General features: G+C 44.1%; 1 protein-coding gene across 1 annotated transcript in view; it reads right to left on the bottom strand.

Moving 5' to 3' along the window:
- GPATCH2 (G-patch domain containing 2) overlaps window positions 1-27680 on the bottom strand; it is a 265802-nt gene that overhangs the window by 40184 nt on the left and 197938 nt on the right. The window contains exon 9 of the mRNA XM_073628372.1: window positions 1789-1877. Coding sequence (XP_073484473.1) covers window positions 1789-1877 — 89 coding nt within the window. The remainder of the gene's footprint in view (window positions 1-1788; window positions 1878-27680) is intronic.

Here is a 27680-nt window from a genome sequence, read left to right as displayed (position 1 = left end):
GTGACTTGGCAGGCTGCCAGGATTTTTGTGTGCACATGTTAGAAAGAATTGTGACATGCTGTTTTGAAGATCGGGAAGAGAAAAAGATTGTGATTTTGATTCTTAACGAATAATCGTGCAGCTCTACCGGACATCGCTGGATTGAGATGGGGCTCACACACAAGTTTTTTTACCTTCATGCATAGAATGCACAAAGGTAAAAAACCTTGTGCCTTTACAACCAGTTTAAGTGGCCTGCATGGAGCCTTTGACTCAAAACAAATAAATAATACAATGTGCCCTCTGGGTCCTTTGTCTCATCAATATTTGCAATTTTAATTTGAGGAAAAAAAGAAAATAGAAAGCAAAAAACAAGACAAAACAAAAACATCAAGAGGGAGCCGCCGGTATATGTGAACTATAGAATCAAATATAAATTAGTATAAAATGTCCCCCAAAGACCATTTATTGAAACTTACAGGATCTAGGAGACAACTCTGTACCACATATACTTTATTCATAGATAAAGACAAAAAACTACCACCAAGATTACAAAAATACAATTAAAAGTATATTTGGCCAATTGCTAAAAAAAGGAAAAAAACTAGAGCAGCTGCAGAAAAAACATCCCCCAAGAAAAAAAAAAAAAAAGTTATTATAAATATATATCCTCAGTAGATCCTTATTGTCCCACAGAAATTGTTATGAATATATTCCCCAAAAAAGGAGGACATAACATTCTCATAAACTGGTTTCAAATGTTGTATCCAAAAAAAACAAGGAGTATACCAAAGAAAGTTTCAAACTGAAATTCAACCAGACCGCATATTACACATTTCCTTTATCCTCCTTATTGCCCTGAAAGATTGTCAAAGCAAGTCCCAAACTTCAGCCTCAATAGAACCTCATATTGCAAGAGATTTTGCTTCATATAGGTAGGCAATGCTGGAAAACTCCAAGGGAAGGCTTATACGTTTCCATATGCTGGCTTGTTTTGTGATGTTGTGATGGAGAAAGGGAAAGGAGTGGTGAGTCAACTCCCTAAACATACCCATGGTTTTGGAATGGAATGCCCAAATATAGCTTAACATAAGTCCACCATGCATGTATAGTAGAAGAATGCAATGTTGTATATTAAGCCCTTCAAGCAACCACAGCCCTCTCATCAGAGATCTCTACAGGTCACCAAGGATGTGACACAAAATGTAGTTGGATGAAGGGGGAGACACCAGCTATAAGCCAAATGCTCATATTTATCTTGATAGTGAGGAGAAATACACATAAGGTCTGGTTCATTGGGAGGACACTGTGGGGGGCAGGGGGGGGGGGGGGGAGTGCTGGAATTAAGGGGGTATTAGAAAGAAAACCAGCTGCACCAGAGGTATGGTCACGCCAGCTACATCAAAAGTATGAGATATGGGCCCTTAACTCAACCCTATTAGATACCTTTTGAATGAATTAAAATGCTGACCGCGAGCAAGGTCTTCTCATCCAACTCCAACACCTGGCCTCAAAAATGTTCTTTTAGGTGGATGGGCAAAAATTCTTACAAACACACTACAAAAGTTTGTGAATATCTTCCCAGAAGAGAGGAGGCAGTTAAAGCTGCAAAGTATTGGAGAGAGGGAAAGGAGTGGGGAGTCAACTCCATAAACATCCCCATGGTTCTAGAATGGAATGCCCAACAAACTCATATAGGTGTGATGGTCAGATCTCCACAAACCTTTAGCCATATATTACAGTTTAGCTTTATGTATAATCAGACACCTCAGTGACATCATCATAAACAGCGTCATTTCACTTTCTTACCAGATGCCGTGGGTCCAGGAATCGGAGCGGCTTTCCTTCTCCGTTTGATGTCCCCCATAAACAAGGATCCTAAATGGACACTCGTTTGTCTAAAAGTAATTAACAAAACAAAACTGTTAACAAAGAGGGGGAAAAGACGTCAGGCAAAATATACGTCCTCTATAATCTGGCCTTAAATCAGACGCGGCTCTGCGAAGATGGGCTGCATAATGCGGTCACCAATCTTGTTTATATCGAAACATAATTATGTTTGTTGACAAGCGCTCAGCGTATAAACATACCGTCATAAATTGTTACTGGAATGAATAATATAAAAGGAATGCTTTTTAATTTTAAGAGCTGGCAATCTTCCTGCCTAGATGAAAAAAAAAAAAATTGCGCACTGAAGCCGCATGACAGGTAAATGGCTAAGATTAATTATCTGAAGAGATCACAATACGGTTTTCTAGGTTATCAATTGGTAACTAACACCTTACTGTCACATCGGCAGTTATTACAAGGAACCGTGGCAGCCGTTCATTTTAGAAGTGATATGCCAAAGAAAATTATTTGCGGTGGTAAGTAATATAAAATACAATCATCTAATTGTTATAAGCATCCTTATTCAATCAGAATGTTTTTTTTTTTTTTTTTTTATAACATGCGAACTGATGGCTTAGTCTTTGCTCCCCCATAGCTGACAAAATGAAGCACTACAAAGAGAGCCAGACAGATTTCCAGAATGGAGTTTAAGTGAAAATGAAAAGGGCCGATTTAAAACACAATGGCCTCGTTGTAAACGCTGCTAAACAACATCTTCCTTTTCTATTACTCAAATAGAGCTGTCATCCAGGGTCCAACCAGTGTAAATCTCCTGTCTAATTTAAAGTGGAACTTTACCCATAACAACTTGAAAAAAAAAAAAAATTCTTTTTTTTAGCAAGGAGCATACATGCCACATTAGTAATTATGCTACCAAAATTAGTGTGTGCTGTAAATTGCCTCCAGCATTGTTCTCGTTTCTCCTTGCTGGAGGCCGCCATTTTGCTGAAGCCCAGAGCAGCATTAAATCTTTAGGCTGTCAGCAGATCGGCCTCTACACTTTCGGGAACAGTGACGAAAAACAGAGAGCAACTGAGCATGTGCAGAGCAGGGTGAGACAGTGTATTACTGGATTTTAAACAGTATAGGCACTTTTAAAAATAATTTACGTAGCTATACCTACAAAAGGGGCCAGCCTGAAGTGATCTAGTACGACTTAATTTTCTGATTAAAGTTCCACTTTAAAGTGAATGTGAAGTCTGTGGGCAGAATTCCATACTCATACTGTTTGGCAGCTTAAAAAGGAGAAGTTCACCTTTTAACAAAAAATAATAAATTACATTTTTTTTTGCAGGTAGAAAAAAAAAAAGTGCATTTACTGTTTTTTGTTTTGTTTTGGGAGCTTGCAAAAGCATTGCACCAGCGATCAGCAGATTGCTGATACCACGCAGGACTCCTGCAGACCAGTCAGCGTATCGGTTTGCTCGTACCTCGTACGGGCAGGCACATACTCACTGACAGGAAGAATGAATGAACTACCACATCGCTCAACAGCCGCAAAGGCTGTCGGGACTTGTAGTTTCTCATTCACAGGGGGCTGTGAATGAATGCCGCATTACTTTTAAAGAGTGACAGCGGGCGCCCCCAGAGAAGATCCCTGCTTGTTGTCACTGGGGGGGGATGCCTGCAGCTGATGGAATATGTAACATGTTCCAAAAGGTGAACTTATCCCTTAAAGTGAACCTGTGGCCAGGTGATAATAAATCAAGTCTTAAGTATATCCTTAAAATGTACAGTATGTATTGCATTGAGCAGGGAGGGGTTAAACCCCTTCACAGGTTATTTTTGGGCTTAGAAAATTTCCCTTTAGCTCCCAGGAATTGAAAGGAAATCGCTCCAATGTGGGGGAGAGTCTCATATTATACAGTTGTCACCAGAACATTTGTACCCATTGGTGATTACCCTTGGCTCTTGCTCTGGTGAGAACTCTAATGCCCTGTACACACGGTCGGATTTTCCGATGGAAAATGTGTGATAGGACCTTGTTGTTGGAAATTCCGACCGTGTGTAGGCTCCATCACACATTTTCCATAGGAATTTCCGAGACACAAAGTTTGAGAGCTTGCTATAAAATTTTCCAACAAAATCCGTTGTCGGAAATTCCGATCGTGTGTACACAAATCCGACGCACAAAGTGCCACGCATGCTTAGAATAAATGAAGAAACTAAAGCTATTGGCTACTGCCCCATTTATAGTCCCGACGTACGTGTTTTACGTCACCGCATTCAGAATGATCGGATTTTCCAACAACTTTGTGTGACCGTGTGTATGCAAGACAAGTTTGAGCCAACATCCGTGGATTTTGTTGTCGGAATGTCCGATCAATGTCCGACCGTGTGTACAGGGCATAAAAGTTTGGATTTTCCTCTTTACTATCAATCTTGGTGACAAGGACAAATACAGGGAGGAGCCCCCCCCCCCAGCAGAGACACAGACAGCAATAAAAGCTTGAGGGTTAAAGCAAAGTTCCACTTCCGTTTTTTCGGATTCCTCCCCCCTCCAGTGTTACATTTGACACCTTTAAGGGGGGAGGGGGGGGAGCAGATACCTGTCTAATCCAGGTATTTGCTCCCACTTTCCGGCATAGATCACTGCAGGCTCCACGGTGATCTACACCATGTCTGGCCCCTCCCCCCTGCTGTCTTCTGGTTGACACACAGGTCCCAGAAGACAGCAGCGACCAGTGAGGACGCGCAGTAGGGAACCAGGCTGTAAAGCCACAAGGCTTCACTTCCTGATTCCCTTACCAAAAATGGCGGTGCTTCCACCCAAAAGCCAAGGGACAGATCGGCTTCGGGTGAGGACATCACAGGCGCCCTGGACAGGTAAGTGTCCATATTTTAAAAAATCCAGCAGATGCAGTATTTGTAGCTGCTGACTTTTAAAAAAAAAAAATTTGCTGGAACTCCGCTTTAAAGTGTTACTAATCCCAGGACCCTGCGTTCACTATATTTGGTCCCCCACAGTACACAGAACATGAAAATGCAATTATTTTAGTAAATATAACCTGCTAAATATCTTTTCTTATCAGCAGTTAGAATAGTCTTGTGACTTCTATCAGTTCCTGGTAAAGCTTGGAGGAGGAGTTTTTATACTGCACTGAGCTGTCCTATCAGGATCCAGGAGCCCTGACCCTTTGTCTGGACAATGCTGATTGGCCCTGTGCTGATCACATGCACTCTCACAAGAAGAAAAAAAAACCTCTCTAGCAATACATACCAAACTGAGCATGTGCAGCCTGACTTCATAGGTTCTGTCTTATGCTTTAATGCATATACAGACTGATTTTACTGTTGTGGGTTTAGTAGCATAAATAAAACCCAGGGTTTTAATGATTCCCTACTCCATCCTAAACAAAATAATTTACATTGGCCTTAACACAAGCCCTCAATGACCTCTATAGTTGCAGGTGTTGCAGAGCAATTCATCCTCAATGCTCACAGCAGAAACACTGGACTTGTTCTCTCTTAGCAGCTCAGTTCACTCAGCTCCCCCTCTCAGCATTGATTTAGCAGCCATCCAGTCAATAAATCTCTAAAGTAAACCCAGGTGAAGAGCTCTGGAAGGTGAGAATGAGTTGCTCAGTGACTGTTGAGGGGAGGAGACCAGGGGAAGCTGAGCTGCTGAGAGAACAGAACAAATCAAGGTGGAAATTGGGCCTTATTTACAAGGCATGATTTACTAATCATCAAGAATCATCATAAATCTCTGGTGAGGAACATAGGTGTGTGCAATCTGCCATGACCAGCAAGCCTGTACACATCAATGACAGGCGCTGCAGCTGTTCGCATGTAAATGGACCTTCATAACTGCCTGGTATGACATGCTGAGGAGATGTGATCACACATGGGTCCTTTTTTTTAAGTGGTAAACTCTTACAAATACCCAGTGAAGTGACTAGCCCCAGGTGATACAGAGATGAACCAAATCCTCCTACATAAATTGTACCTTTTTATCTGCAGCCATCTCTTATCTGCAGCCTTCTAAAGCACACATTTGCCACAGCATCTCTAAGCTCCAAAATCCACAGGGGGCAGGGAACTAATGTCACACACTGCACAGCTCAGAGAGGAGAGCTGAGTGTAAACTGAGACCTGAGTAGAGGGAATGGACACGTGCCCTTTACACAGTCTCACAGGGAAACATGCACAGCTGAGGCTTTCAATCACAGGCTGTGTGCTGGAGCTCCCCTCCCCTGCCCCTCTCCACACCTTAGAGTCATCATAGCCGGTCAGAAATTTCTCATGCAGATAGTAGAACGAGACACAGACAGAAATCACAGGTAGTGCTTTGGATTGAGGCAAGTACACACTATAGAAGGATATGCTTTGTTAATTTTTCATGTCAGAGGTTTACACTTTAGTTCTTTAACTCTGTTTGTCTCTGTACACCAATTTAAATTTGGTCTTAGTTACCTCCAGTTTTGTTTTTACAAACTGGGGGTAAATTTTTTTCTTCATTTGGTGCAGTAATAGCGCCATTTTGATTTTTGCATCTGTTGCAGGCCCTTTTAAGGGGCCATACCATCAGAAAAATATTGTTAGGGCTTTAAAGGAGAAGCTTGCCAAAAGCTCTTCTGGTCATACTTCTTCAGTGGATCACAGGAGTGTGTTCAGTTCTTCACTCTAGCCTGCTGTCAGCTGACGTCACATAGCTGGTCCAGGCTGTGCAGGGATCCTGACAATAATGCTGGGCTTAGACCAGATGCCTGAGTGGCCAGGGAAGCAGCCCATCATGTTGATCTGTGTCTGATTGGCTGTATCGGAGGCCAGGGGAGAGGTCTGGGGTCTAAAATGGGGATTTTTAGGTACTGTAGTTTAGTGCCGTTCCACAGACGGACGCAATTTTAAAACGTGACATGTTTGGTATCTATTTACTCGGCTTAACATCATCTTTTAAATTTTAACATAACAATTATGTATTATACTGTGTTTTCGTGCATTAAAATCCATTAAAATGTATTTTTTTCCAAAAAATTAGTGTTGATAAACAAGTTGACAAAAATAGTGTTGACAAGCGTGACAAACATATACAACACCCACCATTTTATTCTCTAGGGCCTCTGCTTAAATAAAAAAAAAAATTTATATATATATATATATATATATATATATATATATATATATATATATATATATATAATGTTTGGGTTTAAATAGTTTTCTAGGAAAAAAAAATGTTTTATATGTGTAGGAGTAGAATGTCAGAATTGGCCCAGACTGGAAGTGGTAAAGAAAAAGAAAAAAAAATTGATAAAGGCGACCTTTTCTTTAACCTTCTGCATCCCTCATTAATAAAAATGTTGCCCGGAGCAACCAAATTCTTACTTTCATTGTCCCCCCAATCAGAAAGAGAGAAAGCAGCTGGTTTCTATGGGAAACACAGTTTTCCATCCAGACATCTGATGAATTAAATCAGCTAATTTAATGAATAATTCTTTCTGAGCAATAGCAATAATTTTCTAGCATTGCTTATTTTTTTCCTGACTGTCATTTCAACATCCTCATTTATCATGGAAGGCAAGCACGTGTGCGAGATAAAAAATAGCATTGAATAAAGTCAGCCAATTGAAGTCAAGGACCTGCCTCGCAGGAGAAAGCGCTCGCCTTGCTTGAGTAATTCTAGCAGCAATTGATTATCTGCTAGGCTGCATTGAGATATCTAGATTATTGATCAGTTAGATTATGGCGCTGCGCTGTGCGCGAAACACAAGATTCCTTCAGGCACATGCAATGGAGTTGTTCGTAATAACATTAAGTAAGGACCACTTTGTTACTGTTGTCACCCCTCATGTAGAACACAGCAGTTACTTTTTAATTTAAAATCAATGTAAGTCTGAAAGGCAGGCTTGTTCTTTCATAATAAATGAATCATTTGTCTTTGCAAAGCACGACACTTTGATCAAGAGCCAAGGTGAGAGAGATAATACTGCTCCCCTATGTTGTTACCCACTGATAAAAAAATAGAAGTTTCTGTAGGAATTGAAAGGTTCATATACAGTAAAGATAGATTTTTTTTTATAAAGTTACTGTATTCTTTATATTGATTTTCAAACAAAATGCCATTGGTGTTTTCTGTTAAAGAATACCTGTCATGGTCAGACACCAGCTAAAATGACAATCAGGAACCCTTATATAAGGCTTTGTATTAGGGTTGCACCGATACCGAGTATTTGCACAAATATCGGTACTCGTGCAAATGCACCGATACCTGAAACCAGGGCTGGACTTAACATAGGGCTTGACTGGGCTCAAGCCCATGGGCCCCACCCAATAGGGGGCCCCAGCCAAGTGTACTCGGCTATACTCAGCTATTTCCGCTCACAGTCCCGCCCTATGATGAACATAACACAGGGACTGGGCGTGACTGTGAGCGGAGCTAGCCGAGTACACTCGGCTATGTATGTATATGGGCAGCGCTCGGCTCCGCTCACAGTCATGCCCAGTCCTGCCATTGGACCTGTGTTATGTCCATCATAGGGCGGGACTGAGCGGGACTGCGAGAGGAGAGGAGTCGAGAAAAGCCGACAGAAGCCGAGATACACAGGACCGGCTCTGTGTATCTCGGCGGCGCCATATTTAAACTGTAGTGACACTGATAAGTCACTGCAGTTTAACTGCAGCCTGGGCAAGACTGCAAATGACACTGACAAGGCTGCAGATGAACACTGGACAAGCATGCAGATGGAGGCTGTGCAAGGCTGCATTGATGAGCATTTAAATGTAAGTTTTTTTCCTTAAATAGTTTTTCTTCATTAAAATTCCTTAAACTCTTATCTTGAGGTTTGCTGATTGGTTATTGGCAGTTACGTAGTGCCTTGTTTACTGCCGTTGAGAAAACCGGTCTGCATTATACAGTGATGTAATGGCGGACAAACGGTATCAGAGTGGCGCGCGTAAAAGAAAACGAAATGTTTAAAGTAATGTATAGAAGAGTAGGGCCCGAAAGTGACTCAAGCCCAGGGGCCCCCACCACCCTAAGTCCTGCCCTGCCTGAAACCAATACTTTCAGCCTCGGTTCTTTGAGCTGTCAGTGGGTCTCTCCAGTGTTAAAGAAGTCCGGTCATTGGAGCTGTCAAAAAAAAAAAAAAAAGCAGCCGGCAATGTTTATTACCAACATTGCTCAGCCCTGAAACACTAAAATAAAAAAAAAAATGGTTTCTTTTTGTATATTTCTGTTTCTTCATCTGCAGATCAAAGGGATGAACAAATGTTCCTCAGTTTAACCCCTTAATTTACTCTAATCAGCCTTAATTACCGTATATACTCGAGTATAAGTCGAGTTTTTCAGCACATTTTTTTGTGCTGAAAGTGCCCCCCTCGACTTATACACGAGTCAAGCACTTTTCTGCAGCAAAAAATTTCATTTTCCGAACCAAATTTGGGGCCCCGTATCTCAGGGCCACTTAGTGCTAGAAACCGCAAATTTGGTGTGCAAACCCATTAGAACTGGTACCATAACATATCCAAAGCTGGAGTTCCTAGCACCAAGTGGCCCCGAGATACGGGGCCCCAAACTAGGTTCGGAAAATGTCATTCTCTGCTGCAGAAAAGTGCTTGACATTTTCTGAACCGATTTTGGGGCCCCGTATCTCAGGGCCACTTAGTGCTAGTAACCCCAAATTTGGTGTGCAAACCCAGTAGCACTGGTACCATAACATATCCAAAGCTGGAGTTCCTAGCACCAAGTGGCCCTGAGATACGGGGCCCCAAATTAGGTTCGGAAAATGTAATTCTCTGTTGCAGAAAAGTGCTTGACATTTTCTGAACCGATTTTTGGGGCCCTGTTTCTCGGGGCTACTTGGTGCTAGAAACTCCAGCTTTAGATATTTTATGGTGCTAGTTCAACTGGGTTTGCACACCCAATTTGGGGTTCCTAGCATTACGTGGCCCCAAGATACGGGGCCCCAAATTCGGTTAACTGTGTCCATCTGCAGCAATGTCATTTCGGGACCCTTTGGGTTCAGAGACCCCAAATTTTGGCTGCAGCTAGGGGGCATCTAGGAACCCTTAACTACCAAGTTTGAAGTTCGGGGGACCTATGGCTGCAAATTGGCACAGGGAGGCTTGCAAATGGGCACAGTGAGGCTGCAAATGGGCATTGTTGACCCTCTTTTCCACTTACAGTAGCTGTGCATTTCTCACCCTCGTCTTATACTCGGGTCAATAAGTTTTTCCCATTTTTTTGTGGTAAATTAGGGCCTCGACTTATACTCGGAACTGTAACGATATCACGTATGGGACATGAAAAGCTGTAGCTAGCTGCCATCTTGTGTGGAAGTAGCCATGACAGTTTTGAGAACCATGTAACCTCACAGAGAACTCTGAACTCCGTCTTCCCCACCTTAGGAATTCAAAGCTTTTTAAGTTCAACAGAAAAGGTTATCTCAACAGAGAAAACAGTTCAGGCCTGTCGTAAAACTGTCACCCTCCCCATTCAGAGACCAAACAGGCCTAGGTCGTAAAGTCTTCTGAATACACCTCATAAGAATAAGTATGAAATTTCAGCATGTTTCATAACTTCTGACTTAGTAATAGCACAGACATAATCTGGACATATTTAGCTTCCTCAGATAATAGGGAACGTTTCAAGTCCAGACACCCCTATGTCAGGTCATATGGGAAACCCCTGGGACCACTTATTCCTCCAAAGCAGGCTATACGTTATAGATATGGCATGTTTAGACTTGTTTTGAAGGAAATCTCAAGTTGAATAATAATATGGATATTTGGAGTCTGTAAACCCTACAGATGCAGATATATGAACATGTATTACAAAATGTACCTGGGACGTGGTCATGAGTGTAGACACCTCCCAGCAACCAACCCCTACACCAGCTGACCAGATGATTGGTTACTGGTCGCTGTCAACACCCCTTTTGATTTGACAGAAAAGAGGAGATGCCAAGACAATGGTGAGTTCTCCTTTTACCATCCAAGAAGTAACATCTGCCAAGTCGAGAACCGATTACCTAGCTCATCGATCGAACTCTGATCAACCCTCGGACATTAATTGCAAGTATTCTCTCTTCCCAATTCTACCTTATTGCTTTGTGGCTGTATATTGTCTTTATATTTTGAAACATCTTTCTTCTGTAAATATTTTATTTGCATCAACCTTGACCTTTTCATAATAAACCCTTATGTTGAAAAGTGTTAACCTTGTCTCTAAAGCTCTTAATGCAAGCTATAAACGAACCTGCCTCTTGAAGGGCGCTACTGTTGTAGAGTAAGACTCTGAGCAGATCTGTCTGTAGTGGCAGTGTGTGTGTCAGACGCTTATTCTAAAATTATAATTGGTATTGCAAAATTACGAGTCTCCCCCGGCTCGGTCTTTTAAACGGGGGTGGTGGCAGTTAAAGGGTTAATTGTGTAATTAGCCCAGTGACAATCACTCTCAGGCTGCTCGCACCTAGATTGTGGTCCCGCAAGCTGGAAAATCTTTGTGCTGGGCGCAGCTGAGAGTGGCATTGTTACGTAAGTGACAGCGTGGTGTGAGGTTGGCCGGTCCTTTGTCGCGAGTTAGCGAGGAGGGCAGGGATCTGACACCCGCGTTCGTCTCATATTGGCTGGCAGCGTAGCGGGATAGTTTCGCATTAAGAGCATTCAGTGCATTGTTAGGAATTAGCTCTGCACTGAAGGATTGTAACCTTTGTGGAAACAGTCCTTAGAGACAAGCTGGTGCATATTTTTTGATTTTGATTTTTTCAAGAGAGACATACAGCAACAACTCTTTCCTACACCTTCTTCCTATCTCTTCTTTCTGTTCTATCTCTTCTGCTTGCAAAATGTCTGGGTTATCAGCATATAAAAAGATGAGCAAGAATGAACTGACTGTTGAGTGCGCAGAAAGAGGAATTGATGTCGGTGGCAAAAATCGTGAAGGCTTGATACATGCCTTACAGGAGTTTGATATCCGTGCACACCAGAACCTGGGGGAAACTGGACCAGAAAGGGTTTCCGCTACTCCAGAGCCCAGTGGTTCAGAGGCGGCCTCACCAGATGGGCAAGCAGAGACTGACACTGGAATACCACGGATTGTTACCTCCAAGCCACCACAAGAGCAGGCTAGCATCAGATTGCCTGAAAACATCATAGACTCTCTTCAAATGCAAGAAACTCTACAAAACCTCAGGGAGACGGATCCTGTGGTGTACTTGCAGTTTCTGGAACGCCAGGCCGAGCGGGAGGAACGCAGGGCTGAGAGGGAGGCTGATCGTCGGCACGAACTGGAGATGGCTAGGCTCCAGCAGCAGCGACAGGCTCAGAACCTCGGATCCCTAGAGCACAGGGATGCCTCTCTGCCAGTGACCCCGGCAGCCAAGTTTCCAGTTATGGAAAAGGACAGTGACATTGACGTGTATCTACTGTCGTTTGAAAAAACTTGCCGTCAGTACCATCTGCCCCCAGCACAATGGGCCCGGTACCTGACACCAGGGCTACGAGGCAAAGCCCTGGATGCTTATGTCGAACTGTCAGAAGAACAGTGCGACGATTATGCGGCCCTAAAAGCTGCAATCATCCAAAAGTTTCAGCTAACCCCGGAAGTGTACCGGAAGCGTTTTAGGTCCTTGCAAAAGGGGCCTGGGGACTCATACATGGATGTGGTAGGTCGCTTACGTACCACATTCAGGCAGTGGACTAAAGGCTTGGAAGCCGATTCTTTTGAATCCCTGGAAGATCTTATGATTGCAGATCAACTTTTGCACATCTGTCCTACAGACGTCAGACAGTTTGTGCTGGAGCGAAATCCAGCCTCTGCCAAAGCAGCAGCAGAACTGGCAGATACCTATATCCACTCTCGGGTATCTGACCATCGCAAGGCTCCTCTGAATGGCTGGAAAGGAGGGAAATCGCACACGGCAACCCCTCCTTTGCTTACCAAACAAGTTCCTCAGCAGCCGGAACCTGCAACTCCTGGAGCCAAGGCCTTCCTAACTGACAAACGCAAATGCTACAACTGTGGGGGAGCCGGACATCTCAGGGCGCAGTGCCCTGAGCAGAAGAAGACGATATCACCTGGCCATCCGGCTAGCAAACCTTCCGCTGTGCTGCTCGTCAGTGGGAAACCTCCCGGAACCAATGCCAACTTGCAGCCAGTCATCGTAGGGCACCGGACGGTAACAGGCTTTCGTGACACCGGAGCCGAAGTCACATTGGTCAGACCAGAGGTTATAGAAGAAACAGACATCATCCCAGAGAAGTTCCTTACCCTCACCGGAGTTGGGGGGACCCGTTCCTGTGTACCCCGTGCCTATGTTTTTATTGATTGGGGTGCCGGGAGTGGGATGAGAGAGGTGGGTGTCTCGGAGGAGATCCCCACTGCGGTGTTGTTGGGTTCTGATTTAGGTACCCTTGTTTCATACTATGCCCCTGCTAAAAGCACCCCAGATGCTCCCACGGATCTCTCTGGACCTCCCAAGGTACTGTTTACCGATGTTGGGGTAATATCTGGGCAACCTGTAGATGGACAGAGGGAGGGGGAGGGTGGAGTGGAAGTGCAAGGTCCTCCTTCTTCAGAGACAGGAGAGGAGGCCCCCTTGCCAGTGAAGGTAACTGATGTATGTTCCAATGATGCTGAACTGATAAAGGTTAAATGTGATGATAATGATGATGAGGATAATGATGATGATGATAATGATGATGATGCATTGCCAGTACTGGTGGTCACTCGCAGTGCTGCAAAGGCAGCCGAGGTGCAGGCCCTGGTCGCAGAACAGCAGGAGGAGGTCTCTGGGCCCTCTCCCTGTTCTGACCCAGTGGACTCCACCTCTGTTGAGCCTCAGCAGCTGTCCATGTTTGGCACAGGACTGCTGGCTGGGACCTGTTGTTCCGCCTTTGAAACAGCACTGCAGACAGACCAAACACTAGCACAGCTCAGGAGTCTAGCTGATCGCCCCCCTGCAGAGAATGACAAACAAAAGGTCTATTGGGACAAAGGTAAACTGTACAGAGAAAATATGCCTGCAGAGGGGAATGAGGCTGACCTAGGTAGCAGGCAGCTGGTTGTACCCAGTCAATTTAGGGGACAGCTGCTAAAAGTGGCTCATGAAATTCCCCTCGCAGGGCACTTGGGGATCACTAAGACCCGAGGGCGGTTGATACATAACTTTTATTGGCCTACAATGCTCGCTGACATAGCTGACTACTGTCGGTCCTGTGTTACCTGCCAGCGAGTTGGCAAGGCAGGGGATGTACACAGGGCTCCGCTAAAACCTTTGCCTGTGATTGACGAACCTTTTAAGAGGGTGGCAGTGGATATCATTGGGCCTTTGGCCATCCCTAGCAGTTCAGGCAAACGTTTTATCCTTACAGTTGTCGACTATGCCACGCGTTATCCAGAGGCGGTGGCTCTCTCCTGCGTCCGGGCAGACAAGGTCGCTGATGCTCTGCTGGGAATCTTCACAAGAGTGGGATTCCCGGCTGAGCTCATCAGCGATCAAGGCCCTCAGTTTGTGTCCGACTTGATGCAGGCTCTCTGTCGGAAAATACAGATGACGCATATCATGGCCAGTCCTTATCACCCACAAACGAACGGTTTGTGCGAGCGTTTCAATGGAACCTTGAAACAAATGTTGTGCACCTTTGTGCACTCCCAGGGTAAGGACTGGGAACGATATCTGCCTCATCTGCTGTTTGCTTACAGAGAGGTGCCTCAGGAGTCCACAGGCTTTTCACCATTTGAACTTTTGTACGGACGGAGGGTAAGAGGACCCCTGGACCTAATCCGTGAGAACTGGGAGGGCAAGATTGCCGACTCAAAGGTCTCTGTTGTGGATTATGTCCTAAAATTCAGAGATAAAATGGAGACGCTGGTGGAAATTGTGCGGGAGAACATGACCCAGGCCCAGACTAGGCAGAAAGAGTGGTATGACCGTAATGCTAGGGAGCGGACCTATGACATTGGTCAGAAGGTGTATGTTCTGCTTCCCCTGCGGCAGAACAAACTCCAAGCAGCATGGGAAGGCCCGTACACCATCACCCAGCGTCTGAATGATGTCACCTACTTGGTCAGGTTGGGAGAAGGGCGTAGACGGCAGAAGGCCATTCATGTTAACATGATCAAAGCCCATCATGAGCGCACGGCCTATGTCATGCCGGTTTGCAGCAGGCCAGAGCCTGAGGAGGCTGATCCTCTTCTAGACCTGCTAGCAGACACCAGGGAGGTAGACTCAGAACTCCTGATAAACTCCAATCTTACCCCCACCCAGGTACCTGGACTGAAGCGAGTGCTGGCAGTACATGGTAGCAGGTTTACGGGAAAACCTGGGAGGACACACCTCGCTGTCCACCAGGTGGACACCGGGGCACATTCCCCCATTAAACAGTCGGCCTATCGCGTCTCCCTGGAGGTGCTGGCCGACATGAAAAGGGAAGTGGAGGAAATGCTGCAGCTGGGGGTGATTCAGAAGTCCCACAGTGCCTGGGCGTCCCCAGTAGTCTTGGTCCCCAAAAAGGACCAGACGACCAGGTTCTGTGTGGACTACCGGAAGCTGAATGCCATCACTACTGCAGATGCCTACCCCATGCCCCGGATTGATGAGTTGTTAGATAGGCTGGCGGCCGCCCGTTATATAACAATCATGGATCTGAGCAGGGGGTACTGGCAAATTCCTCTGGCCCCTGAGGCTCGGGAAAAGTCGGCCTTCATCACCCCATTCGGATTGTTCGAGTTTACCGTCATGCCGTTTGGGATGAAGAATGCCCCAGCTACCTTCCAGAGAGTCATGAATGACTTACTGGAGGGGCTGGAAACCTTTGCCGTAGCCTACCTGGATGACATCGCCGTGTTCAGCCCTACCTGGGAAGAACACCTGGTGCACCTGTCACAGGTCCTAGACCAACTGACAGCTGCCAATCTGACTGTAAAACCCAGTAAGTGTCAGATTGGCATGACTGATGTGCAGTACTTGGGACACCAGGTAGGAGGAGGTACCCTGAAACCCGAGACAGGGAAGGTTGAGGCCATCCTGGCCTGGCCTACCCCTCAAACCAAAAAGCAGGTTATGTCTTTCTTGGGGACCGCTGGCTACTATAGGAAATTTGTATGTAACTATAGTAGCCTGGCCAAACCTCTGACTGACCTAACCAAAAAGAAACTGCCCAAGGTGGTGTCTTGGACACCAGAATGTGAGCAGGCATTTCAGGCCTTGAAGGGGGCGCTGGCCAGCGCACCTGTGCTGCAGGCTCCAGACTTCACCCGCCGTTTCCTTGTGCAGACGGATGCCTCTGCCTTTGGATTGGGTGCAGTCCTGAGCCAGGTGGACGAGGCCGGAGAGGAGCATCCCATCCTCTACCTGAGCAGGAAGCTGCTTCCCAGGGAAGTAGCATATGCCACGATCGAAAAGGAGTGTCTTGCGATCGTGTGGGCTCTCCAGAAGTTACAAACGTACCTTTATGGACGGCACTTCACTGTGATCACAGATCACAATCCCTTGAGCTGGCTAAATCGTGTTGCTGGGGAGAATGGCAAACTACTTCGGTGGAGCCTAATTCTTCAGCAATACGATTTCACCATCCAGCATAAGAAAGGCAGCGCCCATGGCAATGCTGATGGGCTGTCACGACAAGCCGAGCCCGCAGGAGTCGGTTGCGTCAGGAGGGAAATTGTAGTTCCCTCCCATGCAACCACCTAAGGGGGGAGGTGTAACGATATCACGTATGGGACATGAAAAGCTGTAGCTAGCTGCCATCTTGTGTGGAAGTAGCCATGACAGTTTTGAGAACCATGTAACCTCACAGAGAACTCTGAACTCCGTCTTCCCCACCTTAGGAATTCAAAGCTTTTTAAGTTCAACAGAAAAGGTTATCTCAACAGAGAAAACAGTTCAGGCCTGTCGTAAAACTGTCACCCTCCCCATTCAGAGACCAAACAGGCCTAGGTCGTAAAGTCTTCTGAATACACCTCATAAGAATAAGTATGAAATTTCAGCATGTTTCATAACTTCTGACTTAGTAATAGCACAGACATAATCTGGACATATTTAGCTTCCTCAGATAATAGGGAACGTTTCAAGTCCAGACACCCCTATGTCAGGTCATATGGGAAACCCCTGGGACCACTTATTCCTCCAAAGCAGGCTATACGTTATAGATATGGCATGTTTAGACTTGTTTTGAAGGAAATCTCAAGTTGAATAATAATATGGATATTTGGAGTCTGTAAACCCTACAGATGCAGATATATGAACATGTATTACAAAATGTACCTGGGACGTGGTCATGAGTGTAGACACCTCCCAGCAACCAACCCCTACACCAGCTGACCAGATGATTGGTTACTGGTCGCTGTCAACACCCCTTTTGATTTGACAGAAAAGAGGAGATGCCAAGACAATGGTGAGTTCTCCTTTTACCATCCAAGAAGTAACATCTGCCAAGTCGAGAACCGATTACCTAGCTCATCGATCGAACTCTGATCAACCCTCGGACATTAATTGCAAGTATTCTCTCTTCCCAATTCTACCTTATTGCTTTGTGGCTGTATATTGTCTTTATATTTTGAAACATCTTTCTTCTGTAAATATTTTATTTGCATCAACCTTGACCTTTTCATAATAAACCCTTATGTTGAAAAGTGTTAACCTTGTCTCTAAAGCTCTTAATGCAAGCTATAAACGAACCTGCCTCTTGAAGGGCGCTACTGTTGTAGAGTAAGACTCTGAGCAGATCTGTCTGTAGTGGCAGTGTGTGTGTCAGACGCTTATTCTAATATTATAATTGGTATTGCAAAATTACGAGTCTCCCCCGGCTCGGTCTTTTAAACGGGGGTGGTGGCAGTTAAAGGGTTAATTGTGTAATTAGCCCAGTGACAATCACTCTCAGGCTGCTCGCACCTAGATTGTGGTCCCGCAAGCTGGAAAATCTTTGTGCTGGGCGCAGCTGAGAGTGGCATTGTTACGTAAGTGACAGCGTGGTGTGAGGTTGGCCGGTCCTTTGTCGCGAGTTAGCGAGGAGGGCAGGGATCTGACACCCGCGTTCGTCACAGGAACGACTTATACTCGAGTATATACGGTAACTCCTTATTCTCCTCCATTTAATTATTATTTTCCTGCTTTTTTTATTTTGTTCATGTCTATTTTATAAACGATAAACAATTAAAACTTTTTTTTTGTTTGCTTTGTTAGTGAATATTTTTACACATATATATTAACATATATTTACACATTTCACATCGAAAAAGCGCTAAATTAAAAAAAGAAAATCAATTTATTTCATTTGTAAATAACTTTTGGTGGTATTTGATCACTTCTGCGGTTTTTATTTTTTGCGCTATAAACAAAAAAATAGCGACAATTTTGAAAAAAAACGCATAATTTTTTGCTATAATAAATATCCCCAAAAAATATTTAAAAAAACATTTTTTTTCATTAGTTTAGGCCGATACGTATTCTTCTACATATTTTTGGTAAAAAAAATAAAAAAATCGCAAGAAGCGTTTATTGATTGGTTTGCGCAAAAGTTATAGCGTCTACAAAATAGGGGATAGTTTTATGGCATTTTTATTGATATTTTTTTTTTTTACTAGTAATGGCGGTGATCAGCGATTTTTATCGTGACTGCGACATTATGGCGGACACATCGGACCAATTTGACACATTTTTGGTACTATTGGCATTAATACAGTGATCAATGCTAAAAAATTGCACTGATTACTGTAAAAATGTCACTGGCAGTGAAGGGGTTAACCCCTAGGTGGTGCTGTAGGAGTTAAGTGTGTCCTAGGGAGTGTTTCTAACTGTGGGGGGAGGGGCTGTGTGTTACACTACACTGATCGCCACTCCCGATCACAGGGAGCAGAGATCAGTGACAGTGTCACTAGGCAGAACGGGGAGATGCTTGTTTACATCAGCATTTCCCCGTTCTTCGTCTCCGTGAGACGATCGCGGGTATTCCCGCGGCCATCGGGTCCGCAGGACATGCGATCGCTGTCACAGAGCTCCCGGCGGGCGAGCGCCTGCGAGCCACCTCTTAAAGGGCAACGTACAGGTATGTTAATCTACCGCAGTATATCTGCGTAAGGCGGTCGGGAAGCGGTTAAAACAAAACAGTTGCGGTAGGTATCGGTAATTGGTATCGGCGAGTACTAAAAAAAAAAAAAAAAGTATCGGTACTTGTACTCATTGTGAAAATAATGGTATTGGTGCATCCCTACTTTGTATGGTCATAGAGGCACAAAGGCAGGTGCACTTTATTATGCAAATCACAACTTTTACCTGCGGTTGTAACATGGGGTCCCCCAGCTAGCACTTAAGCCCCACCTCTTCATTGGGTACTCCCACGGAAAGCCACTTTCCCTGAGGGCACCCATGCAGGCTCACTCCAGAGTCCCGCTGCTGCATCCATTGACACAGACAGTGGGACTTGGCCCCGCCCTCTGCTCTCGTGTCACAGGATTTGATTGACAGCAGCAGGAGCCAATGGCTCCTGCTGCTGTCAATCTGTCCAATGGGATCCCCCAGCAGGGGACCCTATGTTACAACCCCCCTAATCCTGATTCATGAAGTCACCTGTTGGTCCTTTCCACAAAAAGTGATTTGGCTCCTTGGCTCACACCTAAGACTTTTTTTAGCGCTTTTTGCAGAAACGCACTACAGTTCATTCAACATGGTTTCCTATGACAATGTTTCTCAACTCCAGTCCTCAAGTACCCCCAACAGGTCATGTTTTCAGGCTTCCTATTATTTTGCACAGGTGATTTGATCAGTTTCTCTGCCTTAGTAATTACCACAGCTGTTTCATCTGAGGGGAAATGCTGAAAACATGACCTGTTGGGAGTTCTTGAGGACTGGAGTTGAGAAACATTGTCCTACGGAACACATTCACATCTCTGCTTTTTCCAGCTGCTGCGTTTTTGTAAAGTCAGGGACTTTTCAAAGTGGTTGTAAAGTCTCAATTCTATGCATTAAGGTTAAAAAACATTCTGTGCTGCAGCTTCCCCCCCCCCACCGACTCCCCCTTTTTCTTACCTGAGCCCGATCCGATCCAGCGGTGTGCACAAGCGCAGCAGCTCCAGCCACTGTCTTTCTCCTCATTGTGCAGACTGATAGCAGCAGGAGCCATTGGCTCCTGCTACTGTCAAGTTCAGTGACACGGGAGTAGAAGGCGGGACTGAGTCCCGCTGTCTGTGACAATGGACATAGCAGCGGGACTCGGGAGTGAGCACACTCGGGTGCCCCCAGGGAAAGTGGCTTTCCGTGGGGGCAACCAATGAAGAGGAGGGGCTTGGAGTGCAGGCGGGGGACCCCAGAAGAAGAGGATCGGGTACTCTGTGCAAAACGACTGCACAGAGCAGGTAAGCATAGGCATATTTGTTATTTTTATTAAAAATAACCTGAAGGTTTACAAACACTTTAAAGAGGAACTGCAGTCTGCTCACATGATTTGTAATAAAAACATCTTTGCCATTCTGAAGCTTCCCTTCAAACCACTTTGCATATTATTTTATATATACTGTGATTCTGTACTTGCCAAATCTCCCCCCACTAAGTCTGACTGCACCCATTTTAACTGGACAGCTGAAGCTGCTGCTTGTTCTCTTCCTGGATTTACACAGAGGCACACCTCCAGCTCTGCAGCTCTCATTGGCTCTCTTATGACTCAACCCCCCCTCCCTTCCTGGCAAACTCTCAGGAGAGTGAGAGAGAGAGCTGTACATGATGTCATAAGTCTAGGCTTTTTACAAGACAAGAAACTGGAAGTGGGCTGTATAAGGTATTTACTGGCAGAAAAAAAAACGTTTTACTATCCAAAGTTAAAACAACAAGGGCAGAGGATTTAATAGATGGAAAGTTGAAAAAAAATGACTGGAAAAAAAACGCAAAATGCATCAAAAAATGAGGCCAGGAACTTGTCTTGCATAGAAACGGCACACAATTGTTGGCCAACAAACACGAACGTAGTGAAGTACTACGTGGTTTTTCATCACTTTAGCGCCACCATTTGGGCACCTTTTGCTAATGTTGTGTTTGGTGAGCATTGATTCCGAGCATCCGTGTTTGTACTGTGGACTTTTGTCGGACGGACTTGTGTACACACGCTTGGAAAATGCGTCAACACACCGTTGTCCACGGAAAAAAATATAAACCTGCCATCCAACATTTGTCCACGGAAAGTTGGCCAACAATTGTCTGATGGAGCGTACAAACGGTCGGATTTTCCGCCAACAGGCTGTCATCAAACAATTCCTGTTAGAGTTCTTTTATCAAGTACTAATTACAATACTATTGGGGGGGTTTACTAAAACTGGAGAGTGCAAAATCTGGTCCAGCGCAGCATAGAAACCAATCAGCTGCCAGGTTTTATTGTCAAAAATTATTTGAACAAGCTGAAGTTGGAAGCTGATTGGCTACCATGCACAGCTGCACCAGATTCTAATGCCGCGTACACATGACCGGACTTTCCATCAGAACAGACTCCGACGGTCTTTCCGACGGAGTTCCACTGAAATGGACTTGCCTACACATGATCACACCAAAGTCCGATAGTTTAGAACGCGATGACATACGACGGGACTAGAAAAAGGAACTTCATAGCCAGTAGCCAATAGCTGCCCTTGCGTCGTTTTTGGTCCGTCGGAATAGCATACAGACAAACGGTTTTCCCCATAGGAACTGATTCCGTCGGAAAGATTTGAAACATGTTCTATTTCTAGGTCCGTCAGAATTTTAGAAAGAAAAAGTCCGATGAAGCCCACACACGATCGGAATGTCTCACTGAATGATTCCGTCTGACCTTTTCTGCCGGAAAGTCCAGTCGTGTGTACGCGGCATTAGTGCTCCAGTTTTGGTAAATCTGACAAAAGGAGTGACTTTCAGCACCAACATCTCAGTGGCAATTTGTTTTGGACAGGTGTCCTTAGCACCTACCTCAACTCAAAAATATCTAATATTTTCAGTAAGATGGTAAAAGTATGGATTAGAAAGTATTCATTTGGTGGTAGGGTCTAAGTGAGGTTTGGGGAAGCTAGATGTTAGGATTCATTTTTGGGCTAAGGTTACAAAGTTATCGGTTCATTTTTAGGGTTAAAGCAGTATTAAACCCAAAAAGCAAACATCTATTATATTGGAGCTTACCGAGTCCCACTTTAAGAAAAAAAAGGCAGCTCTTGCCTTCTCTTTGGCACGGTCCTCTGCAGTGATTCCTTTTCCACACAAGATGTCCTCAATCTTCCATCCATTATCATTTAAGCCTGAAGACTGAGGGCATACAGTGAATGAAGGACATCATGGAATGTAATAATGCAGACAGATGTGCTGACGTCATCATATCAGTGCCACTCTCTACACTGAGGTCGGCCCACAGTAGAGAGAACATCTGAAGGGAGGAACTCACATGTCTTGAGTCACGACCACCCAGAAGACTTCTGGACAGGTTATTAAAAAAACCCAAAATAATACAGGGGAGGTCTCATACGGGAACCTTTTTTTGGGGGGGATTGCCAAAGTTGGCCTTTATTTTTATGGCATACATCGCAGTTAAAGGGTCAGGTGAGGTTGGGATAAGGAACGTGGGGGTCTTTCTACCTACATTTTTTCCTGCCAACAAATGAAGATACTGATGTAATATAACATGATAGTAGCACTGTTCGAACATGCAATAACAAGCTTCTCGCCTGCTTGTGAACTACAGACAGTATTCAATTCACTTTTCAAAATGAAATGATGACAATTAAAACAATGACTAATTTAAATGATCAGGATTGAAAACATGGCATTTATTCTATTACACAGATGAAGCATTTTGAGTAATCACATTTTGTTCCCTCCTTAAAAAAAAACTCAAAAGGGGCAGTAGCCAACACTGGCGGAGGAGAAAGAAAAGCGTGTATGTGTGGGGGTGGGGAGAGCAATGGTGAGTAACAAAATTCAAGCACCTTGCCTGTAAACTTGGCTGGGGATGTGACGATGACAGGGACTACGGTGAACAGTGTCAAATGGAATAATTTTCTCTAAAGTAAGACAACAGGAATCTGTCGCCCTATTTATCCATTTGGAAAGGGAGAATTTGGAGAGGATTAAGCCTAGTTAAAAAACTGCCCTCTGGACAAGAAGTGTTTCCGAGCGGACCCAGACAAGCTCAGGAAACAAGCAGATGTGACTATGGTCCCTGGCGTTTGGCAAGAACGCTCATTGTCAATAAGAAAAATATAAGCATGGACAGGGCATCAGCTGTGCAACAGTGGAGCAGGCCTGCAAGTGTCAAAATAGCAGCAGAGAACTGGCAGAGGGAGGAAGAGGGGGTTACTGGAGCCACTGTGATGTGAACTTCTAGCGCAAAGCCAAGAATCTGGACATTAATTACAGTATTCACTCATCACAAACAGGCTACCCGCTCAGTCCAACCAGTACAGCTATTATATACAAGGAAAATTGATTTTTTTTCTTTTAATTATTTAGACAATGAAATGAAGAAAGTGAGCTAAACACGGGGTACATTTGATATTTTAATGCTATATCGGTGTGCATGGTGTGTGTATACACATATATACAGTATATATACACACACACAATCTCTCAATCCCATTAGCTGGTGGTTGTAATAACAACAACATGAAACCATTATTAAGAATAATAACTAAAAAGAGTAATTACAACTGTGTTAAAAAAAATATAAAAAGATAAACACACACACAATAAATAATAAAAAAAAAATATATAAATATATATATATATATATATATATATATATACACACACACACACACACACACACACACACAGTGGGGACGGAAAGTATTCAGACCCAGTTAAATTTTTCACTCTTTGTTATATTGCAGCTATTTGCTAAAATCATTTAAGTTCATTTTTTTCCCACATTAATGTACACACAGCACCCCATATTGACAGAAAAACACAGAATTGTTGACATTTTTGCAGATTTATTAAAAAAGAAAAACTGAAATATCACATGGTCCTAAGTATTCAGACCCTTTGCTGTGACACTCATATATTTAACTCAGGTGCTGTCTATTTCTTCTGATCATCCTTGAGATGGTTCTACACCAGGGATACGCAATTAGTGGACCTCCAGCTGTTGCAAAACTACAAGTCCCATCATGCCTCTGTCTCTGGGTGCCATGCTTGTGGCTGTCAGAGTCTTACTATGCCTCATGGGAGTTGTAGTTCTGCAACAGCTGGAGGTCCGCTAATTGCATATCCCTGTTCTACACCTTCATTTGAGTCCAGCTGTGTTTGATTATACTGATTGGACTTTATTAGGAAAGCCACACACCTGTCTATATAAGACTTACAGCTCACAGTGCACGTCAGAGCAAATGAGAATCATGAGGTCAAAGGAACTGCCTGAAGAGCTCAGTGACAGAATTGTGGCAAGGCACAAATCTGGCCAAGGTTACAAAAAAAATTTCTGCTGCACTTAAAGTTCCTAACACAGTGGCCTCCATAATCCTTAAATGAAAGACGTTTGGGACGACCAGAACCCTTCCTAGAGCTGGCCGTCCGGCCAAACTGAGCTATCAGGGGAGAAGAGCCTTGGTGAGAGAGGTAAAGAAGAACCCAAAAGATCACTGTGGCTGAGCTCCAGCGATGCAGTCGGGAGATGGGAGAAAGTTGTAGAAAGTCAACCATCACTGAAGCCCTCCACCAGTCAGGGCTTTATGGCAGAGTGGCCCGACGGAAGCCTCTCCTCAGTGCAAGACACATGAAAGCCCGCATGGAGTTTGCTAAAAAAAACACCTGAAGGACTCCAAGATGGTGAGAAATAAGATTCTTTGGTCTGATGAGACCAAGATAGAACTTTTTGGCCTTACTTCTAATTGGTATGTGTGGAGAAAACCAGACACTGCTCATCACCTGTCCAATACAGTCCCAACAGTGAAGCATGGTGGTGGCAGCATTATGCTGTGGGGGTGTTTTTCAGCTGCAGGGACAGGACGACTGGTTGCAATTGAGGGAAAGCTGAATGCGGCCAAGTATAGGGATATCCTGGACGAAAACCTTCTCCAGAGTGCTCAGGACCTCAGACTAGGCCAAATGTTTTCCTTCCAACAAGACAATGACCCTAAGCACACAGCTAAAATAACGAAGGAGTGGCTTCACAACTTCGTGACTGTTCTTGAATGGCCCAGACAGAGCCCTGACCTAAACCCAATTGAGCATCTCTGGATAGACCTAAAAATGGCTGTCCACCAACGTTTACCATCCAACCTGACAGAACTGGAGAGGATCTGCAAGAAGGAATGGCAGAGGATCCCCAAATCCAGGTGTGAAAACTTGTTGCATCTTTCCCAAAAAGACTCATGGCTGTATTAGATCAAAAGGGTGCAAGGTCTGAATACTTAGGACCATGTGATATTTCAGTTTTTCTTTTTTAATAAATCTACAAAAATGTCAACAATTCTATGTTTTTCTGTCAATATGAGGTGCTGTGTGTACATTAATGAGGAAAAAAATGAACTTAAATGATTTTAGCAAATGGCTGCAATATGCCAAAGAGTGAAAAATGTAAGGGGGTCTGAATACTTTCCATCCCCACTGTGTATATATATATATATATACACACACACACACACACACACACACACAGTATCTCACTGAGTACACCCCTCACATTTTTGTAAATATTTTATTATATCTTTTCATGTGACAATACTGAAGAAATGACACTTCGCTATAAAGTAAAGTAGTGAGTGTGCAGCTTGTATAACAGTGTAAATTTGCTGTCCCCTCAAAATAACTCAACACACAGCCATTAATGTCTAAACTGCTGGCAAGAAAAGTGAGTACACCCCTAAGTGAAAATGTCCAAATTGGGCCCAAAGTGTCAATTTTGTTTGTGGCTGCCATTATTTTCCAGCACTACCTTAACCCTTTTGGGCATGGAGTTCACCAGAGCTTCACAGGTTGCCACTGGAGTCCTCTTCCACTCCTCCATGATGACATCACAGAGCTAGTGGATTTTAGAGACCTTGCTCCTCCACCTTCCATTTGAGGATGCCCCACAGATGCTCAATAGGGTTTAGGTCTGGAGACATACTTTGCCAGACCATCACCTTTACCATCAGCTTCTTTAGCAAGGCAGTGGACATCTTGGAGGTGTGTTTGGGGTCGTTATGTTAGAATACTGCCATGCGGCCCAGTCTCCGAAAGGAGGGGATCATCCTCTGCTTCAGTATGTCACAGTACATGTTGGCATTCATGGTTCCCTCAATGAACTGGGAGAATGCTATAGGCCCCCTAACCTGAGGGAGGAAGTGGAGACAGATCTATCACAATTTGGATTAGCAGCAAGGATGGGAAGTGTTATCATAATGGGGGATTTTAATTATCCAGACATAGACTGGGCGGAGGGAACCGCGCATTCATTTAAGGCGCGCCAGTTCCTTAATGTCTTGCTGGACAATTTTATGGGTCAGATGGTAGACGCACCAACTAGAAATAAAACATTACTGGATCTACTGATTACCAACAATACAGACCTAATCACAGATGTGGAAATATGGGGCAATTTAGGTAACAGCGATCACAGGCCAATTAGTTTCAGTATAAATCACACAAATAGGAAACATAAAGGGAATACAAAGACACTGAATTTCAAAAGAGCCAACTTCCCTAAACTACAAACCTTCCTAAAAGGCATAAATTGGGATAAAATATTAGGAACAAAGAATACGGAGGAGAGATGGGTTTGCTTTAAGAAAATATTAAATAAGGGCATTAGCCAATGTATCCCATTGGGTAATAAATATAAAAGGGCAAACAAAAGTCCTGGATGGCTTAAATCCAATGTAAAAATGCATATAAAAGCAAAGGAGAAGGCCTTCAAAAAATACAAGGTTGAGGGATCATCCTCAGCATTCAGACTTGCAACAAGAAATGTAAGGGTGCAATTAGGACGGCTAAGATAGAACATGAAAGACACATAACAGAGGAGAGCAAAAAAAATCCCAAGAAATTCTTTAAGTACGTAAACAGTAAAAAAGGGAGAAATGACCATATTGGCCCCATAAAGAATGAGGAAGGACATCTGGTTACAAAGGATGGGGAGATGGCAAAGGTATTGAATTTATTCTTCTCCTCAGTCTTCAAGAGTGAATCGGGGGGCTTCAGTAACCAAAACTGCAGTGTTTATCCTCATGACACATCACAGGAAGCACCTCCATGGTTAAGAGGACAGAATTAAAATTAGACTTGAGAAACTTAACATTAATAAATCACCTGGACCCGATGGCTTGCCTCCGAGGGTACTTAGGGAACTCAGTCAAGTGATTGCCAGACCGTTGTTCCTAATTTTTACAGACAGTCTACTGACTGGAATGGTACCAGCTGACTGGAAAAAAGCCAATGTTTCACCAATATTTAAAAAGGGCCCAAAATACATCCCTGGGAATTACAGACCAGTTAGCCTAACATCAATAGTATGTAAACTCTTGGAGGGGATGATAAGGGACTATATACAAGATTTTAGTAATGAGAACGGTATCATTAGCAGTAATCAGCATGGATTCATGAAGAATCGTTCTTGCCAAACCAATCTACTAACCTTCTATGAGGAGGTGAGTTGCCATCTAAAGGAAGGCCCGTAGACGTGGTGTATCTGGATTTTGCAAAAGCATTTGACACAGTTCCCCATAAATGTTTACTGTACAAAATAAGGTCTGTTGGCATGGATCATAGGGTGAGTACATGGATTGAAAACTGGCTACAAGGGCGAGTTCAGAGGGTGGTGATAAATTGGGAGTACTCGGAATGGTCGGAGGTGGGTAGTGGGGTTCCCCAGGGTTCTGTGCTGGGACCAATCCTATTTAATTTGTTCATAAACGACCTGGAGGATGGGATAAATAGTTCAAT

Source organism: Aquarana catesbeiana, linkage group LG04, assembly GCF_042186555.1.
Source record: "Aquarana catesbeiana isolate 2022-GZ linkage group LG04, ASM4218655v1, whole genome shotgun sequence".
In the NCBI taxonomy this organism is placed as follows: domain Eukaryota; kingdom Metazoa; phylum Chordata; class Amphibia; order Anura; family Ranidae; genus Aquarana; species Aquarana catesbeiana.
The sequence above is the reverse complement of the archived record's forward strand: the minus strand, read 5'-3'. Positions and strand labels throughout refer to the sequence as shown.